General features: G+C 37.3%; 1 protein-coding gene across 1 annotated transcript; it reads right to left on the bottom strand.

Annotated features, from left to right (window-relative positions):
• Positions 1-989: 989 nt before the first annotated feature.
• On the bottom strand, positions 990-19,544 carry RAB40B (RAB40B, member RAS oncogene family). Its single transcript, XM_034407776.3, has 6 exons — positions 18,707-19,544; positions 5,843-5,903; positions 4,706-4,766; positions 4,362-4,439; positions 3,140-3,362; positions 990-2,371 (listed from the first exon to the last, which is right to left on the bottom strand). Exons 1-6 carry the CDS (start codon positions 18,846-18,848, stop codon positions 2,100-2,102), a joined length of 837 nt encoding a protein of 278 aa, XP_034263667.1. The 5' UTR covers positions 18,849-19,544; the 3' UTR covers positions 990-2,099.
• Positions 19,545-21,431: the final 1,887 nt, after the last annotated feature.

The raw sequence follows: 21,431 nt of genomic DNA, 5'->3' as shown, positions 1-21,431 counted from the left end.
ATTGATTTTGTTTATGGGAAGCTGACAGGAAAGTTGCAAATGACAAAACACTTGATCATGACTTGTTGCAATGTCATAAGAAGCCTGGTAAATGAGCACCTGGATTGCTATCATGTGACTACAGGACTGTACAAGATACAAGTTCATGGACTGGTTTTAAATGCTCTGTTCAGTTGAGTCATAATTTTGAACTGTTAACTAAGAAGTGGTTTAACATAAGGATTAATCTGTATACTTCCCTTGTCATTCACTCAACCCTCTATGGATTATTTTCTCCACCACCACTACTACAATGAGGCAGCACAGCAGGACTTGAGGAGAATCAAAACTGATAAAAACATTTAATATAATGAGGTAATTTTGCTGTGACAAGAACAAGAATGCTAGTTGCTACCGATATGTCATGTAAGAATTCATTGTGTTTATGAAAAATGGTAATGATGGCAGAAAACTGAAATATAGCACATATAGATTAGAGAAATCTCTCCCCAGTAAAGATATTATAAACTAAGCAACAATAGCAACTGCAGCTATACAGTATAATATTATAAATAATTAGACCCCAAAGGAAATCAAAGTGAAAATTGAAGCAAAATTATATGAAAAACAAATCCATTTAAAATTAAAAATCAACAGGAAAAAAATCCCTATCTGCAGTAATTTCATTGCATTTCCTTTCATACATTTCTAAACCACCCAAAGCTATTCAGATGTACTGTATTTCATTTGTAACTAAGTCATTTGTAGGTCATATTTTCTTAGCACTATTTTACTGTACCATAAAATTTATTAGAGAGAGAAAACATGATAGTTGCATTTGTTCACCAATAGCAATATAAATTGCCTGATTGAAAACACCGTTATTTTAAAAACATGAATAAATTTTGCTTTATGGCATAATTCAGGCTATTTATTTCAAGTCTTTCTGATCACTTACGTTAAAATGAAAGGAAACTGACCTTTATTGCAAACAAATAATAAACATTATCTGTCTTGAAAATGGAAGGAAACTGGCCTTTATTGCAAACAAATTATAATAAACATCTGTCTTGATAGAGGAATAGAGATTTGAGAAAGCATTCAAAAGCTGGGAAAGGAGGATAAAATATTTCAGTTGGAAAAACACACATATACTTTGCAGGATTTATTTTTATTTTTAAATAATAGTGTCCTTTCCTGATAAAGCAGCTTTTCAAATTACATTTTTTCTTAGGCTATAGCAAATATGTCTTGATGTCTTTGGCTTTTTCACTATATAACGATCACTAGAATATCTAATACAAAAATGTAGATTTACCAGAAAAATAAGCATATAATCCACAATTTAATTCTGAAACATAGCAAAAAACTTTATCAAATGTTTTATACATGGATGAGACAATTTCTTGTGCATATTACATTAGTAGCTCAAAAGTCGTGCTTCAGAATCACTCAATAAACTCTACAAAACCAGAATCAGATGCTCTACTGAAACAATACTAGAATAATGTCACTACTTATATCTTTTACAATGTATACAATACATTGTTGTTTAAAACTAGGTGAATCTACAATTGACTTTCATTCTAATTGCAAATAAAATGTAGTAATTGAGCAATATTAAAAATTAAAAATTAGTCACTTTTGAGATTCAGTGACACAAAAGCTCAGTACTGTGATAAATTATTCCCTTTATAAAATACACAAAGATTTCATGCACATCAAAAAATTGATATATATAAAATCCAACATTAAAGTTTCACATTCCTCTGTTTTCACAGAGTGCATCATATATCTGGAAGCAGCATTATTAAAAACAAATGTTCTAAAATATTTTTTCTTTTGTCCTGTTCCTGCAAAGCAATACATACATACAATACAGTGGTGGGTTGCTCCTGGTTCGGTCCGGTTCTATAGAACCGGTAGTAAAACCAGTGGGAGGCTCCGCCCACCCGCCACATCATCATCATGGTTGATCTGCGCGGGCGCAGAACGGCTCCCGCGCGCTCCTGCTGCGAACCGGTAGTAAAGATAAATAGAACCCACCCCTGATACAATAGATTTAGCTACTAAATTAGTCCTTGTGTTTACAATGCTGGGCAAAGATTTCCAAAGATAGCTTAGGAGATTTTACAACTATTTCTGACACAAGGCTTTGGAGGGCTCTGAAGCGGACGGATGATTTTGGCTTTTTTCAGGCTGTTCCTTTTGTTATTGTTGCTGGCGGTGAGAGAATAAGAACGACCATGCATCATTCTAGCATTTAGGCCATTGGCCATGGAGAATGACTTGAGATGGCTTCTTAAGGCAACAGGGAGTGGAAGTTTGTCAACCAGATGCACAGGCGTGCAGGAAACTATGGCACGGCAACAAAGATCTTGCAGACTCAGGACTGAAACATAAAACAAGCAACATTAGATGTTAGAAAGATCTTAACAGCCACATGGTGGCAGTACACAGCTAGAACTTTGTATAAGTTTTAACAGCCCTATCTTTATTGATTTCACTATTCTTGAAGTACCACCCTAATCCTGCACCGATTCTTCCCATTACTATGGCTTGCCTTCCTTGATACAAATAACCTTGCAGATGTTTTTGGACCAGAGTCCCCTAAAAAAGCTCCCAACGCTAAAATGATAAAAATAGTATGACTGCGTTTCTGAAAACCTGGTTTGCTTCTACTTTTATCTATACCACATCCTTCCTCATTAAAGGAAGGTGGCAGTGGAACTGCTAAGAGTTCTGCAGTTCCACATCTTCCTTGCCTTTTCCTTTTGAAAGAAAGGGTGAAGTTTAAATGAAGCTGAGCCTAGTTTGCTGATGCTCCTGTTGGCTTTGTCTTTGGTCTGCCTTTTATCTTCATGGAGTAGGATGAGGCAGGCGTGAGGGATTTGGAGTCCCTTCTGGTAGTGTTTCTGCAAAATTACTGGCATGATGAACTCAGCAGGTTTACCAGGAGTTGCTGTATAGCAATCTTAATTGGGAAATGCATAGGGTAATTTCTGATTATTCAACTTAAAATGGGAAACATTTACTAGGTGCTGGTTATGACATTAAATCACAAGTGTATACCAAAATATTTTTTGTAATTTTTTTTCATCCTGACTAAATATATAACTAGCATATATAGGAAAGAAGTAAGTACATTTCTGTTGCTTACCCTTATTTGGCCTCCACAGCCGGTCCATTCCGTGTCTCATTAACACTATTCTTGCAAGTTCTGTAAAGGACTCTGTGATATTGAAATTACAGAGTGGGCTTACTTCAAAGAATGTCATGCCTAATCTTTCAGCATAAGCCTGTGCCTGCTCAGTAGACACTTGCCTTTTGAAGGCTAGATGTAGGCGGTTGCCAACCAGGATTTTGGGTACACCAGGAGCATGCTGAGAAAGAGAAACAGAACAATGTTAATTTCAAAATTATACCCATTTTCTTCATCAAAATGATTAACCGTACATCATTTATTCAGGACAGCTCCATTTTCTGACTTTGCCTATCTATAGTATGTGGACTGGGTTCACTAATATGCAAAATCATAAGGTGGTTGTTTAGGGTTATCTTAAATATTGTATATACACAATGTCTGATTTTAAAACATGATTGATACCTTCATGTGTAATATGATTCTGGCCAATTTGTGATTTATTCATCAAACCATGATAAAATTAAGCATGGCTTAATGTAATACACAGTCCAGGCTACAATCAAGGGTAGAAAAATGAAATGGGCTGCACAAGAGAGAACAGGTAGGAAATTACCACTTCCTATTCCCTGAATGTTGAAGAAATAGAAGCATTTAGAATCCAGATCCAATTATCACCTGTTCCAAGAATGTCTTGCTTCCCTGAAAGGAAGTCTAGCACCACTTTTGAAACACTGATGAGAGGAAGGGTAATCCATAAATCAGCAGAAACTTTGAAGGAAAGGGGAAGAACTTAAGGTTGATGAAAATGATTGACCCTCAAGCCACTGTATGGAAAAATCTTTGAAGACAGACCACTTCTAGAAGTAAAAAGAAAATTCTGCTTCATTGTACAGCCCTAGGACTCTTTCTAGGAACTGTAGCACTGTCCTAAGCATTCTTAGTTTTCTACTTACTAAATTTCTATTCTTGTCCACCCACAGTAATTTAGAGAGTTGTCCATCCATACAACCAAATACAAAAAAATTAAAAATGCATGTTTTATTGACACAACTGCCCAAGTTTACAAAACAAAACCATGAATCATTGTTTACAAGCTACAATGACTGAGTTTACACCTGGTTGCTACATTTTATTTTAATTAAAATCACTGTAATTTAGGTGGTATCCTAAATTCAGAACTCTTTTCCATTCAGGTAAATATTTATATTCATATTTATATTTATATTCGATATCTTACCTCATCTATCTCCTTTATCCACCGATCAATGCCATCAAATGACCAGCGATTTGTTATATCATATACTAGTATCACACCCTGGGTGAATGAAATCCATTTAAAATTAGTTTGACATATGGGTAAGTTTAAATATGCATTGTACAATCTTGTGTAATGATATTTGATGACATTATAAGAAGTAGTGTTGAACAGATCTGAACTTTTCTGTAAAAAGTTACCTATATTCAGCACAAATGCATACACATTTTAAAAATAGGACAATACATTTATCACTTTGCTTCCCCTGGTAATTCTTATCATTTCTCTCTGCCTCACTGATACAATTCAAAGATCAGTCTGCTTACCTGAGCACCTCTGGAATAGGAACGAAATATGGTACAGAATCTGCCTTGTCCAGATGTGTCCCTGAAAATGATACCGCATATGATTAAAAATAAAGTCATTTCCATTCTAAGACTAAAGTATTATAGTTGTCTCACTAAGTTGCTTCATTTACAAATGCATATTAATGACTTCTCAAATTTGCCTTTGTCTTCATTTATCATTTTACATTTATTATTAATATTCAACAATTTACCAAAACTGAAAACAAGATACTTGAATACAGATCAATGCATACATTATAGATTATTCTGTGTATATCTGTGTGAAGCCCTAGTTGAGGACAGAGCTCACTCACTGTCAATCACTCCCTTTCACTTTATCATCAGAGAAAATCCATCAAACAGATCACTAGTGCAGAAGATGCTTTACCCATGCCTGCCACCTATTGATCACAGGATTAAACCCATCTTTCTAAACAGTCATCCAAGCCTGCCTTACCACGTTACACATTAAAGGGCATGATTGGTAGTTGCTTTTCTTGTGATACTGGGTGCAATGGAAATCAAAGCCAGGGAAATCCACCGTCATCTTCCTTACATTACAGGACTACATTAATTAATTGTCAGCCCCATTTGCAAGGCTTCTTGTTGGGGTAGAATGGAGGTCAGTAAAGGAGACAGCCCAATTTATGCTGGGCTTTTCTGTTGGATGAAAGATTGGTGAGTGGCACTGAAGACAATCCTCTGAAAGACCTCTGGGTGATCCTGTCCTTGGTCTGTCTAATGCTCAGCATAAAGCCCCACTCACATGCTTGTTTAGGAAATATTCGGAACAAATAAAATTGATATCTCATTAAGCTGACTAAATAATTTGATCCAATTTATAATAATATTTAGCTAGGATAAAAGTGTCCTCCTGTTGTGACCACAGTTCAGTGTAGCCAAAATACTCTTACCATTAAGTAAAGGTTTATTACACTCCCACCCCTCCTTAGGCATCCTATCAGTTTCTAGAAGTGGCCCATACTTAACTTTGGTGAGGATGAGAGCTATCGACTGAGTTTTTACATAACTCACGTGAGTTTATACTCCAAGTGCAATTGTTTCTTATATAAATAGTTTCCACAACACAGAATATAATCCAAACAAAGTAGTTACCAGAGCTGCAACTTTATTCGCCGGCCATCCAGAAGTATTGTTGTTGTTTTGTAATCAATACCTGAAGAGAAAGAGTGAAGTATTATGTTGAAATAGTGCAAATGTTGCACAAAATCTTTTAATATATAATAATATCAGATTTTTAAATTAAAAAATCCAGTTCTATTTCTCTGTTTTGAAATGTCTCCAAGCAAGTAAACTAAACTCTATTAGAGGAAAGAAAAATATTCCAGGATCTTTGGAAATACAATATAGTATCAGATTAAAGTGTTTGCTCTCTTACATTTAAACTTGCTGTACATAAGATGCATTTAATTATAGTTCTTAGTATGTATTAATGATACCAATGGAAGGGACTAATTTCTATAAATACATTTATATTACAATAATACACTGCAAAGAGGTGCCACTAAAACACTAAGGGCTGTGCTAGGATTTGATGAAAGCTGATGTTGCTTATCTCCTGGACACATATTTCAATATTCCATGTTTTCTTTTTTCTTATGCTGTAGTAGAATGGGGGTGAACTAACAGCTTTGCAACACCCCCCCAATACCACCTTATTTATTTATTTAAAAGATTTGTATGTAATCAGTAGAACCCAATCTGGTATAGTGGTTAAGGCATCAGGCTGTAAATTCTAATTCCACCTTGAGCGTGAAGCCAGCTGTGTGAGTTTGGGCCAGTCACTTTCTCTCAATCCTAGGCTGGAGGCAGTGCCAAATCACTTTTAAAAAAAACCTTGCCAAGAAAACTGCAAAAAATTGGCCAGGCAGTCTCCAAAAATTGGACACAATTGAACGGAAGAAAAAAATTAGTCAGTATAAACTCTCCTGGGTTAATATTTCAGATTGTATTTAAGTAGTATAGCACTAAAATCTTCTCCCTTAGTTTATAGCCTCAGGTTTCTTGAACCTGAACAAATATTTATGTTTGCAGAAAGTGCTGGATCCTCTGAGTCATAAGAGTCCTTTGCAAATCAGGAATTCTAATAAGACTTCTGTCCACAGCATTGTTTTTAGTATCCTAGTACCCATATAGACACATTCTGTTGGTCAGATTCAGACCTACTCTTTGAAAGGGACATTTTCTCTGGGGATAAAGGAGATCAGTAAACACAACTTGAAATAACAGAGTATTACTAAGACACCTTAAAAATACAACATAGTTTGGCATCACCTAAAGTCCTTGAGGTATAAATAGAACTCACTGACAAGCAAAGTCAATGGGGAAGCCAGATTCACTTAACAGCTGGGTTACTAACTTATCAACTGTACTGATTCACTTAACTGTGGTCATAAAATGGGACAAAACTCACTTAACTAATGTCTCACTTAACAGAATTTTTGAGCCCAATTGTGGCCGTAAGTCAAGGACTACCAGTATTCAGTTCTCTAGACCAATAAGGTATTAGCCATGGTTACATTAACATATGATGAACTGCTCACATTCCAGAATTCTGCACACTCACCAGTTATATCAAGTCTGAGACAATTTGCATCTGTAATTGTTTGTAATAACAAATGAGGAGCCAGTAGATGTTTGACTCATGCTGTAACTAGCAGAATTTTTTTCCCATTTAAAATAGCATGCCCATACCTGAGCCTTATGACCAGAAATACATTTTTAAATTGAGAAATAGCTCATCAGTTATGAATTTCATACAATACTTAGTCATTATCACCCTTTTTAAGTGGCTGGTAATCTCTCATGGACTTCTGTACAAAATCTTTCATGAAAATCATACTAGCTGTGATCACAGGCAAAGCAACCGCTCTCTATGATCCAGAATTGTTGTCTTTACATAATGTGATAAATTCTACTGTATTTTGTTTTTAAATACCAAGCCTATCATTAAGTAGCCCATAAGACAGCATGTAAGCACCTGTTGTTGAACAGAATGCATTATTAAGCTATTACTAAGTAAGACACTCCCACCAAGAACAACAGAATTGCAATCTAAATTAGTTGAATTGTGGAGCATGCTTTAAATGGGTTTTTTTTTTTTTTGTTCAAGTAAAAATCACTGGGATCACATACAGTTCCCTTTTAAATGTCATCTCTTTCTCTCTTGTAGCAACACTGGTATAGTACCGTACCACCCACCATGATTCTGAAAAGATAACATGACAAAAACACTCTCTGCATAATTAACTATTAAAACATAGTTGTATTAGAAGTATGGTTAGCCAACATAATAACTAATTTTATAAAAGAACCACTGCATGAAGAATGACCATACTTGTATGTATTAATGAAGATGCAGATGGGCTACATTTTGTGCTACAGGATGCATTTAATTTTCTTTGCCAGGTTGTAGTATGCTGGATGATGATATCTCCTTAATGGACAAGGTCTATTTTTCACTTTTTTAGAAAACATATTCAGCTGATATACAAATATGACAAGAGACCAACTATTTTACATTGCCAAAAATAGCTATTTTGCTACTAAATATTGGTTATGCACATTATGGGATTTTATAAATGGCTGTGTGTACAGACCACAAATTGCCTACTTCCGATGTAGGATAAAAGACACCTTTTAAGACTGCAGTCCATTGGCTATTTACCCTGATTCAGTTAACAGCAGGGGTGTCAAACTTGCTGCCCATGGGCTAGATGAGTCACGTGCTGGCCACACCTACCTCCATTTTGGCGAAGGGGAAAAAGTTGTGATACGTGACAACAACTTGACGATGCGAGTTTGACACCCCTGGCTAACAGCATTAGGGCTTCCTTTCAAGTCATCCTTCTTAACATGATGTTACAATGTTTCTATCTTTCAAAGTACTGAAAAATACCACGGTCTGCCATGAAATGAGAGCATTGTTAAAACCCTACTCTGTTGTAAAATTAATGCGTAGATTTGCCCATTTTCATTGACTGAATATTTGGGCTTGGCTATGAATGATTGCCCCAAGGATATCTTACAGATCTCATCAAGAAGTTGTGGTATTACTGTGTGTTCTGTTACACAAGCTCAGGTTCAATTACACATATGTGTAAGTGATAAGAAAAACTAGTGTTTTGCAGAGAAAAATGGTGATTCATAGAGCTCATTGGCAAGTATACTGCAACTGTTAGTATCTCCTTATATTCCCATATATTATTATTGGTTATTCTGTTATTTATGCATTCTCCTAGCTGTAGCCACATGAAATCAGGAATATATGCATTTAATTGTATCAGGTACTTGTTTGCCATTTTGTTCGTCCATCTGAACATAGAGGGACAGCTTACTGGTGGACTCTTTTACAAGAGGTTTGCAAGGTATGATCCAGGAGGCAGATCTTGTCTATAATAGCCTCTGGATGTACTGGTATATTTGGCCCGGACTATTTCTGTGCTTTTCAAAGGTTTAAAACCATCAAAATCAAGTATGTCTTTGATTTAAGGAGGATAATCATCATCATTAATTTCACTGCTGTGGTACTGTATTGCTGTGGTACTGTATTGTTCTGTTTTTGTTTATAACAATATACATTGCTGATTTTTGTGCTTTGGTAGAATTGAGAATGAAATCTTTGTGGTAAATAGAAAAACAGAAAAGAGTGCAACTTTTCTGAACTGAACCTGGCTTTTGAATGCCATGCTGAGAGTTGTGTTCTACAGAGTAATAAGATGGGAGAGAATAATTTACTTTCATTTTATTTACATTGAATTAAAATGAAATAGAATTAATTGGCTTCCACAGTATATTTAACAATTGCCCTCTTATGCCATATTTAAAATTATAACTTGGTAAACTTTGGGGAGAAATTTATGCTTTTGGATTGCGGTGCTGAGAACCTCATTTGGAATTTATTTATTTATTAAATGTATATGCTCCCTTACAAAAACAGAATCATTCAAGCATTAAATAAGTAAAAACAGGCTGCTTACTGAAGTACTAATAAGGAAGCTAAAGTTCAGCTATTATAGGTACGAGATTATGAAGCCTAGAAAAATCAAAAGCGATTCAATACTGTCATTGAAGAGATAAGTATAAGTTTATAAAAACTCAGGGAAGTAGTTACTGAGAGATAATCCTGGCAAAATGATATCCTTCAGGTTATAAAGAATTGGAAGTGATTGAATACACAGTTATTGGAGGGTTCTACAGGCTGCACACAAGTCTTTAGGAGCCCTCTGTAGCTACAAATGCCTGAATCCATAGTGCAATGCTGTGGATGCCCAATTAAATGAAGGGAGATATTCATTTTAAAAAATCACTTCTAATTATTTATTTTCTCTAATTTCTGAAATAACATAGTATGAAATATATTGATGTTTAATAAGACAGCTAAATATTACTATGTGAGTAACCTGGATTCCCTCTGAATGATTTTTGGTCAATAAATCATTATCTCTCAACTAACACCATTATTCTTATAGAGCAGCTGTGAGTCTAAAAAGATTATTTGCCATATATTTTCCTCAGTCCCTAATGTGGATATTATTCTGATACAAAAATATATCTCAAATTGCTTTATGATGCCCTCAAGTCCATGCTGGGAAAATGGTAATGAACATTCTGTATATGTCCTTTTGAAATAATAGTTAAGTACATTCATGTGATCTATGCAGATTTTTTAAGCTGCGTTCCTATATCTTTTTATCTCCAAAAAAGCCCCCTACAGTAACACTTAAAATTAGATTCTGAAAAATATTCTGGAAACTTTGCATGTTATATAAAATTCTGTAGGCACTATTATATTGGGTGGTTTAGGGGTGGGGAATTGTGGTGGGTGGGAGTGTGTTTGGGGATTATGTGTGTGGGACCTGGTCTTTGGGTGTCAAGTAAATTTCGTTGTATGTGTATACTGTATATACACATACGACAATCAAGTTTATTTTTATTTATTTATATCTTAGTCCTAAATAAACATAATATAGTTCTGCTTGCTTAGTTCATTTTTGATCAAAATTAAATTGAAAGGCAATTCCCCTCCCGCCACTAAATTATCATCAGATGCCCTTGTTTCTGCTTCTAAAATTGGAATATCTTCTTTACAATTTCTTGCCAATAGTATTGTTATTTGCTTTGTGATGCTGTTAGTTTAGTTCTGTTTAGTTCTTTCTTCAGTTCTTCTATGATTTGTACATGCTGCTTTTTTTAGTTCAGCCATTTATTTAGCCCTCATTTCTTTATGGAATATATATTTTAGTTGTTTGAAAAATAGCATGTGGGATCAAAATTCAAACTCTAAATAAAATTCTGTTAAGTATTTTTGAGTAGACATGTATAGAATTGCCCAACTGGTATAATTATAAAATATCTGTGTGATTTCACTATATATAAAGGGAGGAATATGCTTATTATGAAAAATGAATTTCCCGTAACTCTGCCATATTACTTAGAAGTTAAACCTGAAAAACTTGGTAAAGCAGTCTAACATTTGATGACAGTGCACTGCAGCTACAAATCCTGATAACGGTCAGAGATTATTACACATCTTACATAACTTTAAAAGCAAGTCATCGTTAAGAAAGCAATCAAGTAGCTAGATGGCAAGTACTTTTTCCATATTAAACATTGCAAAGCCTTAGTTTAAATGGTGCCTGATTATTTCATCCCTCCCACTCTTCTTACCAAGGGCCATTGTAATGCAAACCCAACTTTATTTTGCCATTCATGGTATAATTATGCAACTTCCCTCCGGTGCCTATAGTATGATATGGTGTGCCATAAGCAGAGAAGATTATTTTGCTGCTATTTATCATCTGTCTTAAAATTTTATTATATACATTCACCAGTTAAGAAAGATTCAAATTTGTAAAAAATAATAATAATAAAGTAACATAAATCAAACATTATTTGATTTTAATTAATTTAATCCAGTGTGACCTAATTTAAAAAAATACAACAATTTCATCTTGTGATACATTTCTGATCCCTTGCCAAGCTGTTCAGCGATTATGGGACTGAAGTTCAAAACCTCCAAATTACAAGTTATCCATCCTTGATGTATACATTTGCTGTCCTCATGCAACAAAAGGGAAGTACAATTCTTGAAGTGCCATCTTTTCTAAGCATCTCTATTCACCTTTACCATTGTTCCATATGCTCAAGGCCTCTGACACATAGTAGGGAGTGGCAAATTACATAAAATAATACCTTTCCCTTAAATAGAAAACATTTAATACAGAAAGAAAGGCTTTCTGTATTACAGAAAGCCTTTAACCCCCAAGTTCAAAGTAAATGAAAAGTTTCTCTTTGAAAGAAAATTAAAGTAACAGCCAAATTAAGATTTGCTTGCTCAATCTTTTCTCTTGGAATGTAAGAACACAAGAACATAGAAGATAGAAATGCTGGTCTAGTTCTACTGTGGCTAAGGGTACTTAAAGGAAGTCCAGAGGCAGGATGTTCTAATAACCACATTCCTCATAACTGGTATTATAAAGCAGACTGTTCAGCTACTGAAAATGAACTATCGCTATTATAATTCAGAAACACGGGTGGCCTTATCTTCCAAAATTTATCTGGTCATGTGTTAAAATCTTCCAGGCTGGTAGCTATACCGTCTTGAGAACTGTTAATAGTTTGCAGAATCCTATGTGGGGTATTGGATTAGTATTTTATTTTTCCATGTTATGCCTTAGATAACATAACCAGGAATATCAGATACACTGTCAACCGAAGTCCTCAACAATGCCATTTAAAGTCCTTTTTAGCACTGATGTATTTATGTGGGCAAGAGATCAATCTAAGTCCATAAAAGCTAGTTTATGTAGTAACAGTAACAGAGTTGGAAGGGACCTTGGAGATCATCTAGTCCAACCCCTGCTCACACAGGAAATCTATACTAGGGATTTGAACCGACTTTTCTGATCAACAAGCTCAGCGTCTTAGTCACTGAGCCACCTAGGGAACCTAGTATTCACTGACAGAAAGGTAGACTGTAATCAAAGAAACAAATAGCTAAATGAATAAAGAGGAAGCTGGATTTATATTATTAAAAGATGAGATTATTGTGGAAATTGGTCAGAAAAGACAGTATCGCCCTGTTTTCGTCCTTTTAAGTCCAGGTATATATAGCATAATATCTTTCAGCTGAATTGAAAAGGTACAATCCTGTTAAAATTGAAGTCAGCAAACTACCTCCAGGTAGTTTTGATGGGTGCAACCAGTGGCAATAATCAACTCAGCTGAATAGAACCTGGAAGTGCAATCAAATTTATTTTTATTCTGAATCAAAATCTGTAAATGTTCTGGTTTTCTGCATCTGACGTATTTGTACCTCTCACTCTTTTAACAGGTTAAATGAAAGGACTAAAAATAAATGTTCTAGTGCTAATGCCTAAAATATTCATCCAATTGATATCCATGTTTCAGAAACACTTGAACACAAAGAATTCTTAGTCTTGTACTATACTTATCCTTACACTTGCTTTAAAAGCATTCTGATTCTTATCCTTTTTGGTTTATTGTACAGAACAAAAATATTGAACTACTCTGTCAGCTGAAAAAAAACATGCTTGAGATAAATTCTTCACTCTGAGTAAAACAAATCAGATAGCTTTAAGATCTACAGTATATTACACAAAATTCACATAAAGTTTTAATGTGCTTTGGTGAACTAACCATACTGATTTGTTCACACCAGTGGTGGGTTGCCCCCGGTTCGCACCGGTTCTATAGAACCGGTAGTAAAACCGGCGGGAGGCTCCACCCACCGACCCCGTCATCAGAATGCTTCTGTGTGCGGCCCCATTGCAAACCGGTAGTAAAGGTAAGTAGAACTCACCCCTAGTTCGCACCCAGTACTAATGTACTGCATGGAATTCCTGAGCCACTGGGGCTCTGCTACCAAAATTTAACAGCAAATAACCAGACACTGGTAATACAATGTCTCTACAATTTTCAGTGGAAATAAAAACAAACATATAGTCTTTGGATAGACTTATTATACCTTAAATGGCTAATTCATAAACCTAAAAAAAGGCATCTTAAAAAGCGTTCTACATAGATGCATAATAACCTTACTTCACTATGCCCACTCAACATCAAACATAAGGGAGAAAAAACCCCCAGCTGCAGAATGGTTGGCTGTCCCTGCCATTATAAACATACTGTACGAATTATAATGTCTGGTTTCAAATATCACAGTAAAGCTTAGTGAATAAGCCAAAACCACATTATTGAATGGAGAAGTATTCAAGTTTTTGTAATATCTTTGAAATTAATCCTTGCTTAATAAAAGCAACTTTCTAAAATTGTTCTTTGGCAGAGGTTTGCTGTTAGGGAACAAGAACCAGAATAGATAAATAATTCATTTCTTCAGGACTGAATGTAGAGCAATATGTTGCATCTCCCCCCTCTCCTTACTACTTAGTGTACATGTAAAATTTATTTATTTTAGGGACACAAGCATTATAATGTTTCTAACAATTAATCAGAAATACATAAGCAAAGAATCCCTAATAATATAGCTATATTTTACTTGGCGAAAACAGTATACACATTTCAAATAAAATGACTGGATATAATAATGATGTTGGGAGAGATTTTGACCCTGGGATCATTTGCTACTGAGTATTGCAAATGGCACCTTACAAGAACTGGTAAAATGTATTTGGCAGAAACATTCTGAACTTGATTAGGAGGGCTTTAAATTGAATTTCAGGGGGCTGGAAATAAAACCCCCAAACTAAGAGCTTCATATATAGACTTTCACACTGTAGAAGGATTAGGGAATGTGGCTGTAAGGTTGTCTGTTAAGCCTCTTAGAGAAAAGCAGAAAGAATATTGGCTTCATTGGCTTTATTGTCGAAGCATTAATAAAAAGTGTAGGGGGAATAAACTTGATTTACTGGCAAAGGAAACTATATTATGTACTTAGATTAACATAGGTAAACTCTGCAATGCATTAATCTTCCAGGAAATTCCTAAATTTGTCTTGCTGACATTTTCTTTTTATCAGTTGGGAAGACTTATGCAGTGTCTTTATTTGCAGCTAGCTATGGCACAAAGATGCCCTGTGATATCTTTTTCTGCTCTGATCTAAAGGACACTGCTGTCACCTCAGCCGATGAATGAGATAGGCATAAGTTATCCTTAGTTATACTGGGGTTAAAAGGCAATGTTTGCCTCTGGAATTGACAGCATCCAGTAACAGCCACAAGGTGTGCAATACTTGTTAAGCTTCTCCATTCATTACACTCAGGGCTAAGTCACATGGCCAATAATGGTGCTTACTGGCCATTTCAGGCTGAAGCGAGTATGTCACCTTTTCTTCCTGGTTAGCCTGATCTGTCATTTTGTTCTTGTCTTTCCAAAGTGCTGAACATAGCAATTTTGTGCCAGTGGCTATTGGAACTGTTCAATAGCTAACCATCCAACAGTGCTGTAAATGATTCTACAGCTTCACCAGGTTAGTGCCACACTGAACTAGAGTAATGAAGATGGACCCATCCTCCTGTTATTTCCTGGCTAGAATACAGAAATGGCTTTTGTTGCCCATGCAAAGAAAGAGAGACAAACGAAATATTGAATTCAACTGCTTTAAAATTTATTCAGCTGGGATTACAATAGAATGGAGATAAGACAAGAGGATGGAATCTAGAGATGAGCAGACAGAATCCAGCAAACAAACCTCCACCTCTGCCATTGTGCCGTGATTAGGGAATGCTTTTTTCCCTAGCTGGTTATGTGCAGAAGAGGGAGAACAGTAAAATCAGAGAATTCAGTTGCTTTGCTTATGCGACACGACATACACAATAAAGATGGCAACGTTTTTCAGTGAGTCAGGCAATAGGGATAGGCTGTGGGGGCAGCAGTTTTCATGTTTTTCTAATTTTCTGCCAATTCAAGGATGGTTGGATAGCACTTTAAATTGGAAAAAGTTGGAAAAGCCTTTAAATAATTAGAGGGGAAGTTGGGGGAAAGTGATAATATAGTACTGGAGTTACCAATTTTAAAGGAAAACAAAGCAAACATATAGCTAGACTATAAAAGAAACTGGATTCTGATATATTTATTCATCTATTTATATCGTCACCCATTTTAAGCAACTCTGGGTAACTCACAATAATAAAACCAATAAATGAAACGATGATAAAACAATAAAAACAGTGGGAAAAATGAAACAAAAACCCTGTGCTGTAATTGGCCCCCTTGGGATGCTCCACAGCATGCTTAGCTGGCCCCTTCCATACTTTCTACCTATGTAATCCCAGCATCTCAGTAAAAAGCAGGTCTTAATGGCCTTCAGAAAAGCTAGAAAGCTAGATGTCCTACATTTTGGCAAGAGGGTATTCCACAAGATATGGGCAGCTAGAGAAAGACATATTTTGAAAGTACCATTAAGTAGCAAGATTTCAGGGAGAGGACCTGGAGGACCTATTTGATCTATTGGGATGGGCAGATAGTCTTACGGAGAGGCAGTCCCACTAATAACCAGGTCCTGTGCCATGTAAGTGACAACCAGTATCCTGCATTTCACCTGGAAGAAAATGGAGCCAATGCAGCGTGTACAATAAAGGTGTGACATGGGTGAACTTATGGTAGCCCAATACTGGGAGCCCTGCTGCATTCTGGACCAGTTGCAACTTATGAGTGTCTTCAAGGGCAGCCCTTAAACTGATAATAACAACTAGGATTATGTGGCATGAAAAGATAAGATGGGTTTTCTTAAAAAAAATACAACTACAAACAATCGCAGTACAAAAAGGAATTGGAGGACAATGGAAGAAGAAAAGGTGATTTAAAAAACGCTTGGTGAAGGTCTGAAAATAAAACAAGAAACAAAAGGTGGAAAAGAACAAATCAAGAAAAAATACAGGATATATATGACTATTATATAAGTCAGTAACAGTAACAGAGTTGGAAGGTACATTGGAGGTCATCCAGTCCAACCCCCTATTCACACAGGAGACCTGTACTAGGGATTCGAACCGCCGACCTTTCTGATTGACAAGCTCAGTGTCTTAGTCACTGAGCCACCTAGTCAGGCTCAAGAAGTCAAGAAGCTAAAGCTCAGAATTAGCTAAGGTTAATGAAGGATGGGAAGAACAACAATAATGGCTTATTTGGAGGAAGTTCAAATAAATAAATATATACCGCCTGCTCAGATAAAGCAACAAAAGCAATAGCACTGAACTATTGAACTAGTAGTCTGGCACAAAGTTCTCCAAAAATAGGTTATGTAGGTAATTGTAAAGAACACAATTAAAGGAGCAGAATTAAAGGTTGCACCTATTTATTTCTATTACCGTGTTTCCCCCAAAATAAGGCTGTCTTATATTTTTTGAACCACGAAATAAGCACTTGGCCTTATTTTCGGGAAGGTCTTATTATTTTGGGGCATGTGGAGCAAGATGGGGCTCCTCTTGCAGTCTTACCTGCTTTCCAGCTCTGTCTCCCTAACCCTAACCAGAGGAAATGGTGGGAACTGTCTGTGCATGCAGTTAAATATTTTTTGGGGGGGTAATCGGGGGGGGGTTATTTTAGTGCATGCGCTTCAAAGCCTGATTGGACTTATTATCAGGGGATGTCTTATTTTGGGGGAAACAGGATATTATATGTTATTATATTTAATTAATATATTTAATTAATTAATAATTACTGGGCTTGGTTATAGTGTATTTGTGAAAATGATCTTGGAATGGTAATTGTTTTTAAGCTAAATTATGAGTCAACAGAATGATATGGCTACCAAAAAATGCAACTACAATTTTAGATGGCTTCAACTGAAGTACAGTTTCCAAATCACAGGAAGCAATTCTTCCAATTTAAAATAAATTGATCAAGTATCGTGTCCTAGGCACAGTTTAAGAAGGATGCAAATGAAATAGAACAGGTTTATAGAAAGGCAACAAGGCAGATCAGGCAACTACAAACTGAATCATGGGAAGAGAGATTGAAGGAATTGGAACTGATTAGTTTTGAGAAAACAAGACTAAAAGTAGATAACAATCTTTAAATAGCTGAAAGGAAAAGGAGCAAAAGATTTATACAATCCAAAGGGAAACCAGAATATGCTGAAAAAAGATCTCACTAAGGAAGATGAAGATCTATTCTGTATATTTCCAGAATACAGAATAATGGATTTAAATTACAGGATGGCAGGTTACAACTGAATTGGGGGGGGGGGGCTTTTTGACAGTAAAAACAATTTAATAATGGAACCAATTACACAGAAAGGTAATGCATTCCCCTTCAGCGGATGTATTCAAGTAAAGACTATAAAGCCATCTGTTAGAAATGTTTTCATTTGGATTGAATTTAATAGCCAAAATAGTGCATTCCAATTACATGATTTTATGGTTTGACACAATCTCTATTTTTTCCTGCACTGAATTCCCAAGTCTAGAGCCTTCCCTTGACAAATAAGTTTCTACAAATTGTTTACATTATTTTCTGGTTTTTTTTTTAAAAAAACACACACATTGTTCCCTATTGCCTTTACTGTTGCCAAGTCAGGGAGGAAAGAAAGCACCAGAAGAGTAAGCTTAAGATGGAGGAAAAGACAACAATTCCGTTTTCCTACGATCAGTTTATACATCCTACAAGGGAAATGTGTGAAGCCTTTAAAATATAAAGAATGCCAGTAGCAAAATTTAACGAAAGTAAATGGGCAGATTAGCCACCAAGAAATCCAGAGGCTAACATTTTTTTAATTTCTTAAAGCAAAGGTATCAAGGCAACTGGGAAGGAAGGTTTTTAACCATGCGAGTTGTAAGCTGAGTGTCAAGCAAGGTGTGGGAGTTAGTTATGGCTGACTCAGGTATCAAGACACTCCTACCTGAGCACTGCCTTCCTTGCTATGTAATCTACAGGTGTAGATTGGGGTGGGGCTGGAGAAAGGTAAAAGGAAAGGCGTTCCCCCTCGAGATTCAGGCGCTGGCGGTGGACACCTGTACAATTCATGTTTTCACTTACCCATGTTGTATCCATATGGAGATTCGGTGGCTCCATCCTCCAGGCTAGCTAGTATCTCTCCTTTGCCCACGTCACTGTCCCCCACCAGGAGGAATTTTAGCAAAAAGTCATAAGCTTTCACAGGGCTGCCCACGTGGTTCATCTTCTCAACCCCACCACCTCCACCCCCCACGTCTCTGCGGAGAATCACCTCCCAGCGCCCACGAGGGGCTCCGAGCCACCAGTTGTGCCACCGAGGACCGAGGAGCAGCAACAGCTCGCGAGGAAAGGCATGTTCGAGGAGCCCACCCTGCGGAGGAGTCCCGACGGGCTGCCGATATCACGACCCCTTCAAGCTTGGGATAAGAGAAGACGACGGAGGAGCAGAATTGGACGAGGCGGAGCGGAGGCGTTTTCTTACGGGGACGGCGGCGGGAGGCAAGACCCGGAGAGCTTCGACGGGCGTCCTCGGGACGGAGACAAGGAAGGGCGAATTTCCAGCGGCGCCATGGGGTGGGTGGGCAGCTCGCCCGAATTGGCTCTGCAGGTTTGACTCGCGCTGCCCGCAGCGAGGAATGAACCGACGGGAGTCGTGCCCAGAACCCGCCGCGCTGCTCTAGGCGCACCGAAATTGGAGAAGGCGGGAAAGACCGCTCATGACAGCCGATGAGCAGCGCTGGGACAAGCCGCGACCGAGGGAGACTCAGAAGCCTTCGCGCGGGGCGCCGTCGTGTTCCCGAAGACGGCAGCAGCTGGCACCCCCGCCCGCTGTCGCAGTAGCTCTGGCTGTTGTTGTTGCTACAACCTGAGCGCAGCTCTGTCAGACTGTCCCGACCAATTTGCACCCCTCGCTCCCATTGGAGCACGGGTTCTGTGGCCGCGCCCACTACCTCTGCTATTGGTACAGCGGGAGCCCAGAATTCAGAGTTCTGTTGTTATTGGTGAGCGCGGACCCACCCCTCGAGGCCCCACAGTTCAGTTGCTGGGGTACTTCTTACTCAGGATTGGCTGGCACGTCTATCTGTCACAGGGCGAGAGATGCGGAACGGGGGAGTTTACACTTCGGAGGTGGAGGCATGTGTTGGGAAAAGGTACACGAACGTGGTTTGTGGCTCCGTCCGACTCGAACTTCAAGGTCTTGTTAGTACGACTGTCCTGCCTCCGGATTCAGCATAATAAAGAGTACAATGAATCAAGATTAAAAAAAAATGTACGATGCTACCGGGATTTAAGATTAGCAATTGTGAACTGCAAATCTTGTTTTATAACCGTCGAGGTTTACACACCTCATGAAGGCAGAAAGAAGGAAAACCACATTTTGATTATATCGTGTAAAAGACAGTTCTGAGTGGAGTCGTATGTCGTTTAACAGTGTTATTTAATAGTTACTGGATCAAATAAAAATTTTAGCATCTTGACCTTGGACCTGACTGAACAATTACTTATGTCTAACTTTTAAGTATTATAATACTGGGGAATACCCCTCTTCTAGAAGAATTAAATATTTTGAGGAATATTAAAAAGGCAGAATATTATATTTCCCTGGATGAGAACTGGAGAAACATTTTTTTTGAGGGAGAAAGCAGCCCCCACCTTTCTTAATAGCCCTCAGCAGATGTCAGCACTTAAGAGATAAAGAGGTAGATAGCTCTATTCATAAGCAAATACTCACCCGAGAGCCAAAACAGGAGGAAAGCCATTAAAACACAATAGGAATTGTACAACACCCTTTTGAACACAAGCCTCTTCATTGCATCACCATAAGAAACTTCAATCAAATTTAGCTCAGACAAACATAACCTCTACATGGCACCATGGGAGTCTGACAACAGCCAATAGAATACATGTTCTTGCATAGGAGCAGGAAGTTCAAGTGCAAAGTCCAAGAGACGGTATAAAAGCCACCCACTCTCAACTCCATGTGGTCAGCTGCCCAGAACCCATGTGGTTCTGCTTCATCGTTAAACCATCTTTCCAATCAGCCTCCATGTTTCCAGTGTCTTTCTCCCAGCTTGGAACTGAACCAGATGGGTATTTCTTCCCACAACACCATCATATAGATTTTAAAACTAATTTGTGTGTAATAGGGAAACTTCATAAAATAATGCAGGGGATGATGACTGATGGCATTTCATTGGTTGGTTAATATACTAGGCTGGTATTTCAAAGGTGTTTTTCCCCAAAAGCAATTGAACTTCTTAAGAATTGAAGAAATTTCTTGGACGAGAAGCAACACTTCGCCAAGCAAAAACAAAGAAAGTCCAGTTGCCTTTGGAAAAAGCACCTTTGGGACAATCATGACCTAGATGGCTGAGAATCTCCATAGACTAGGTTGATATAAAATGAACTGTAATGATGAGTCAGGGCATTACAGGAGGCCCAGAGAGAAGATTGCAGTAGTCAAAACACAAGGTCATGAACCAGCATTAATCAGTACTGCAGCCAGAACTGGTACAGGACAGAAGTACTTTCAGTACAGTAAAGCAGCAGATAGATGTAATTGAATGAAGCTGGGAAGCAAATGAGAAACAGTAAAAGACACCAAATCTATGCTATATATCAACAGGGTGAACAGTAATGTCCATAGATATGGTAAGAGATCAAAAGGGAAAGGTGCTCCTGGATATAGACAACGAACTTCCAGATGAAATGTCAGACCCGAATAGAGAGATTGCAGTTATAACTATTTTGAGTTTTGGATTTATGAGAAAATTCACTTACATAAATTAGCTAATCTATTTTAACT

Source organism: Pantherophis guttatus, chromosome 2 (genome assembly GCF_059756535.1).
Source record: "Pantherophis guttatus breed Tessera chromosome 2, ASM5975653v1, whole genome shotgun sequence".
In the NCBI taxonomy this organism is placed as follows: domain Eukaryota; kingdom Metazoa; phylum Chordata; class Lepidosauria; order Squamata; family Colubridae; genus Pantherophis; species Pantherophis guttatus.
The sequence above is the reverse complement of the archived record's forward strand: the minus strand, read 5'-3'. Positions and strand labels throughout refer to the sequence as shown.

Coding starts and splice junctions, on each gene's coding strand:
- RAB40B (XM_034407776.3), bottom strand. CDS start 18,848: ATGAACCACGTGGGCAGCCCTGTGAAAGCTTATGACTTTTTGCTAAAA. Junction 4,440..4,705: donor CCTATTCCAGAGGTGCTCAG/GTAAGCAGACTG, acceptor TCATTCACCCAG/GGTGTGATACTAGTATATGA. Junction 3,363..4,361: donor GGATAAAGGAGATAGATGAG/GTAAGATATCGA, acceptor TCTCTTTCTCAG/CATGCTCCTGGTGTACCCAA.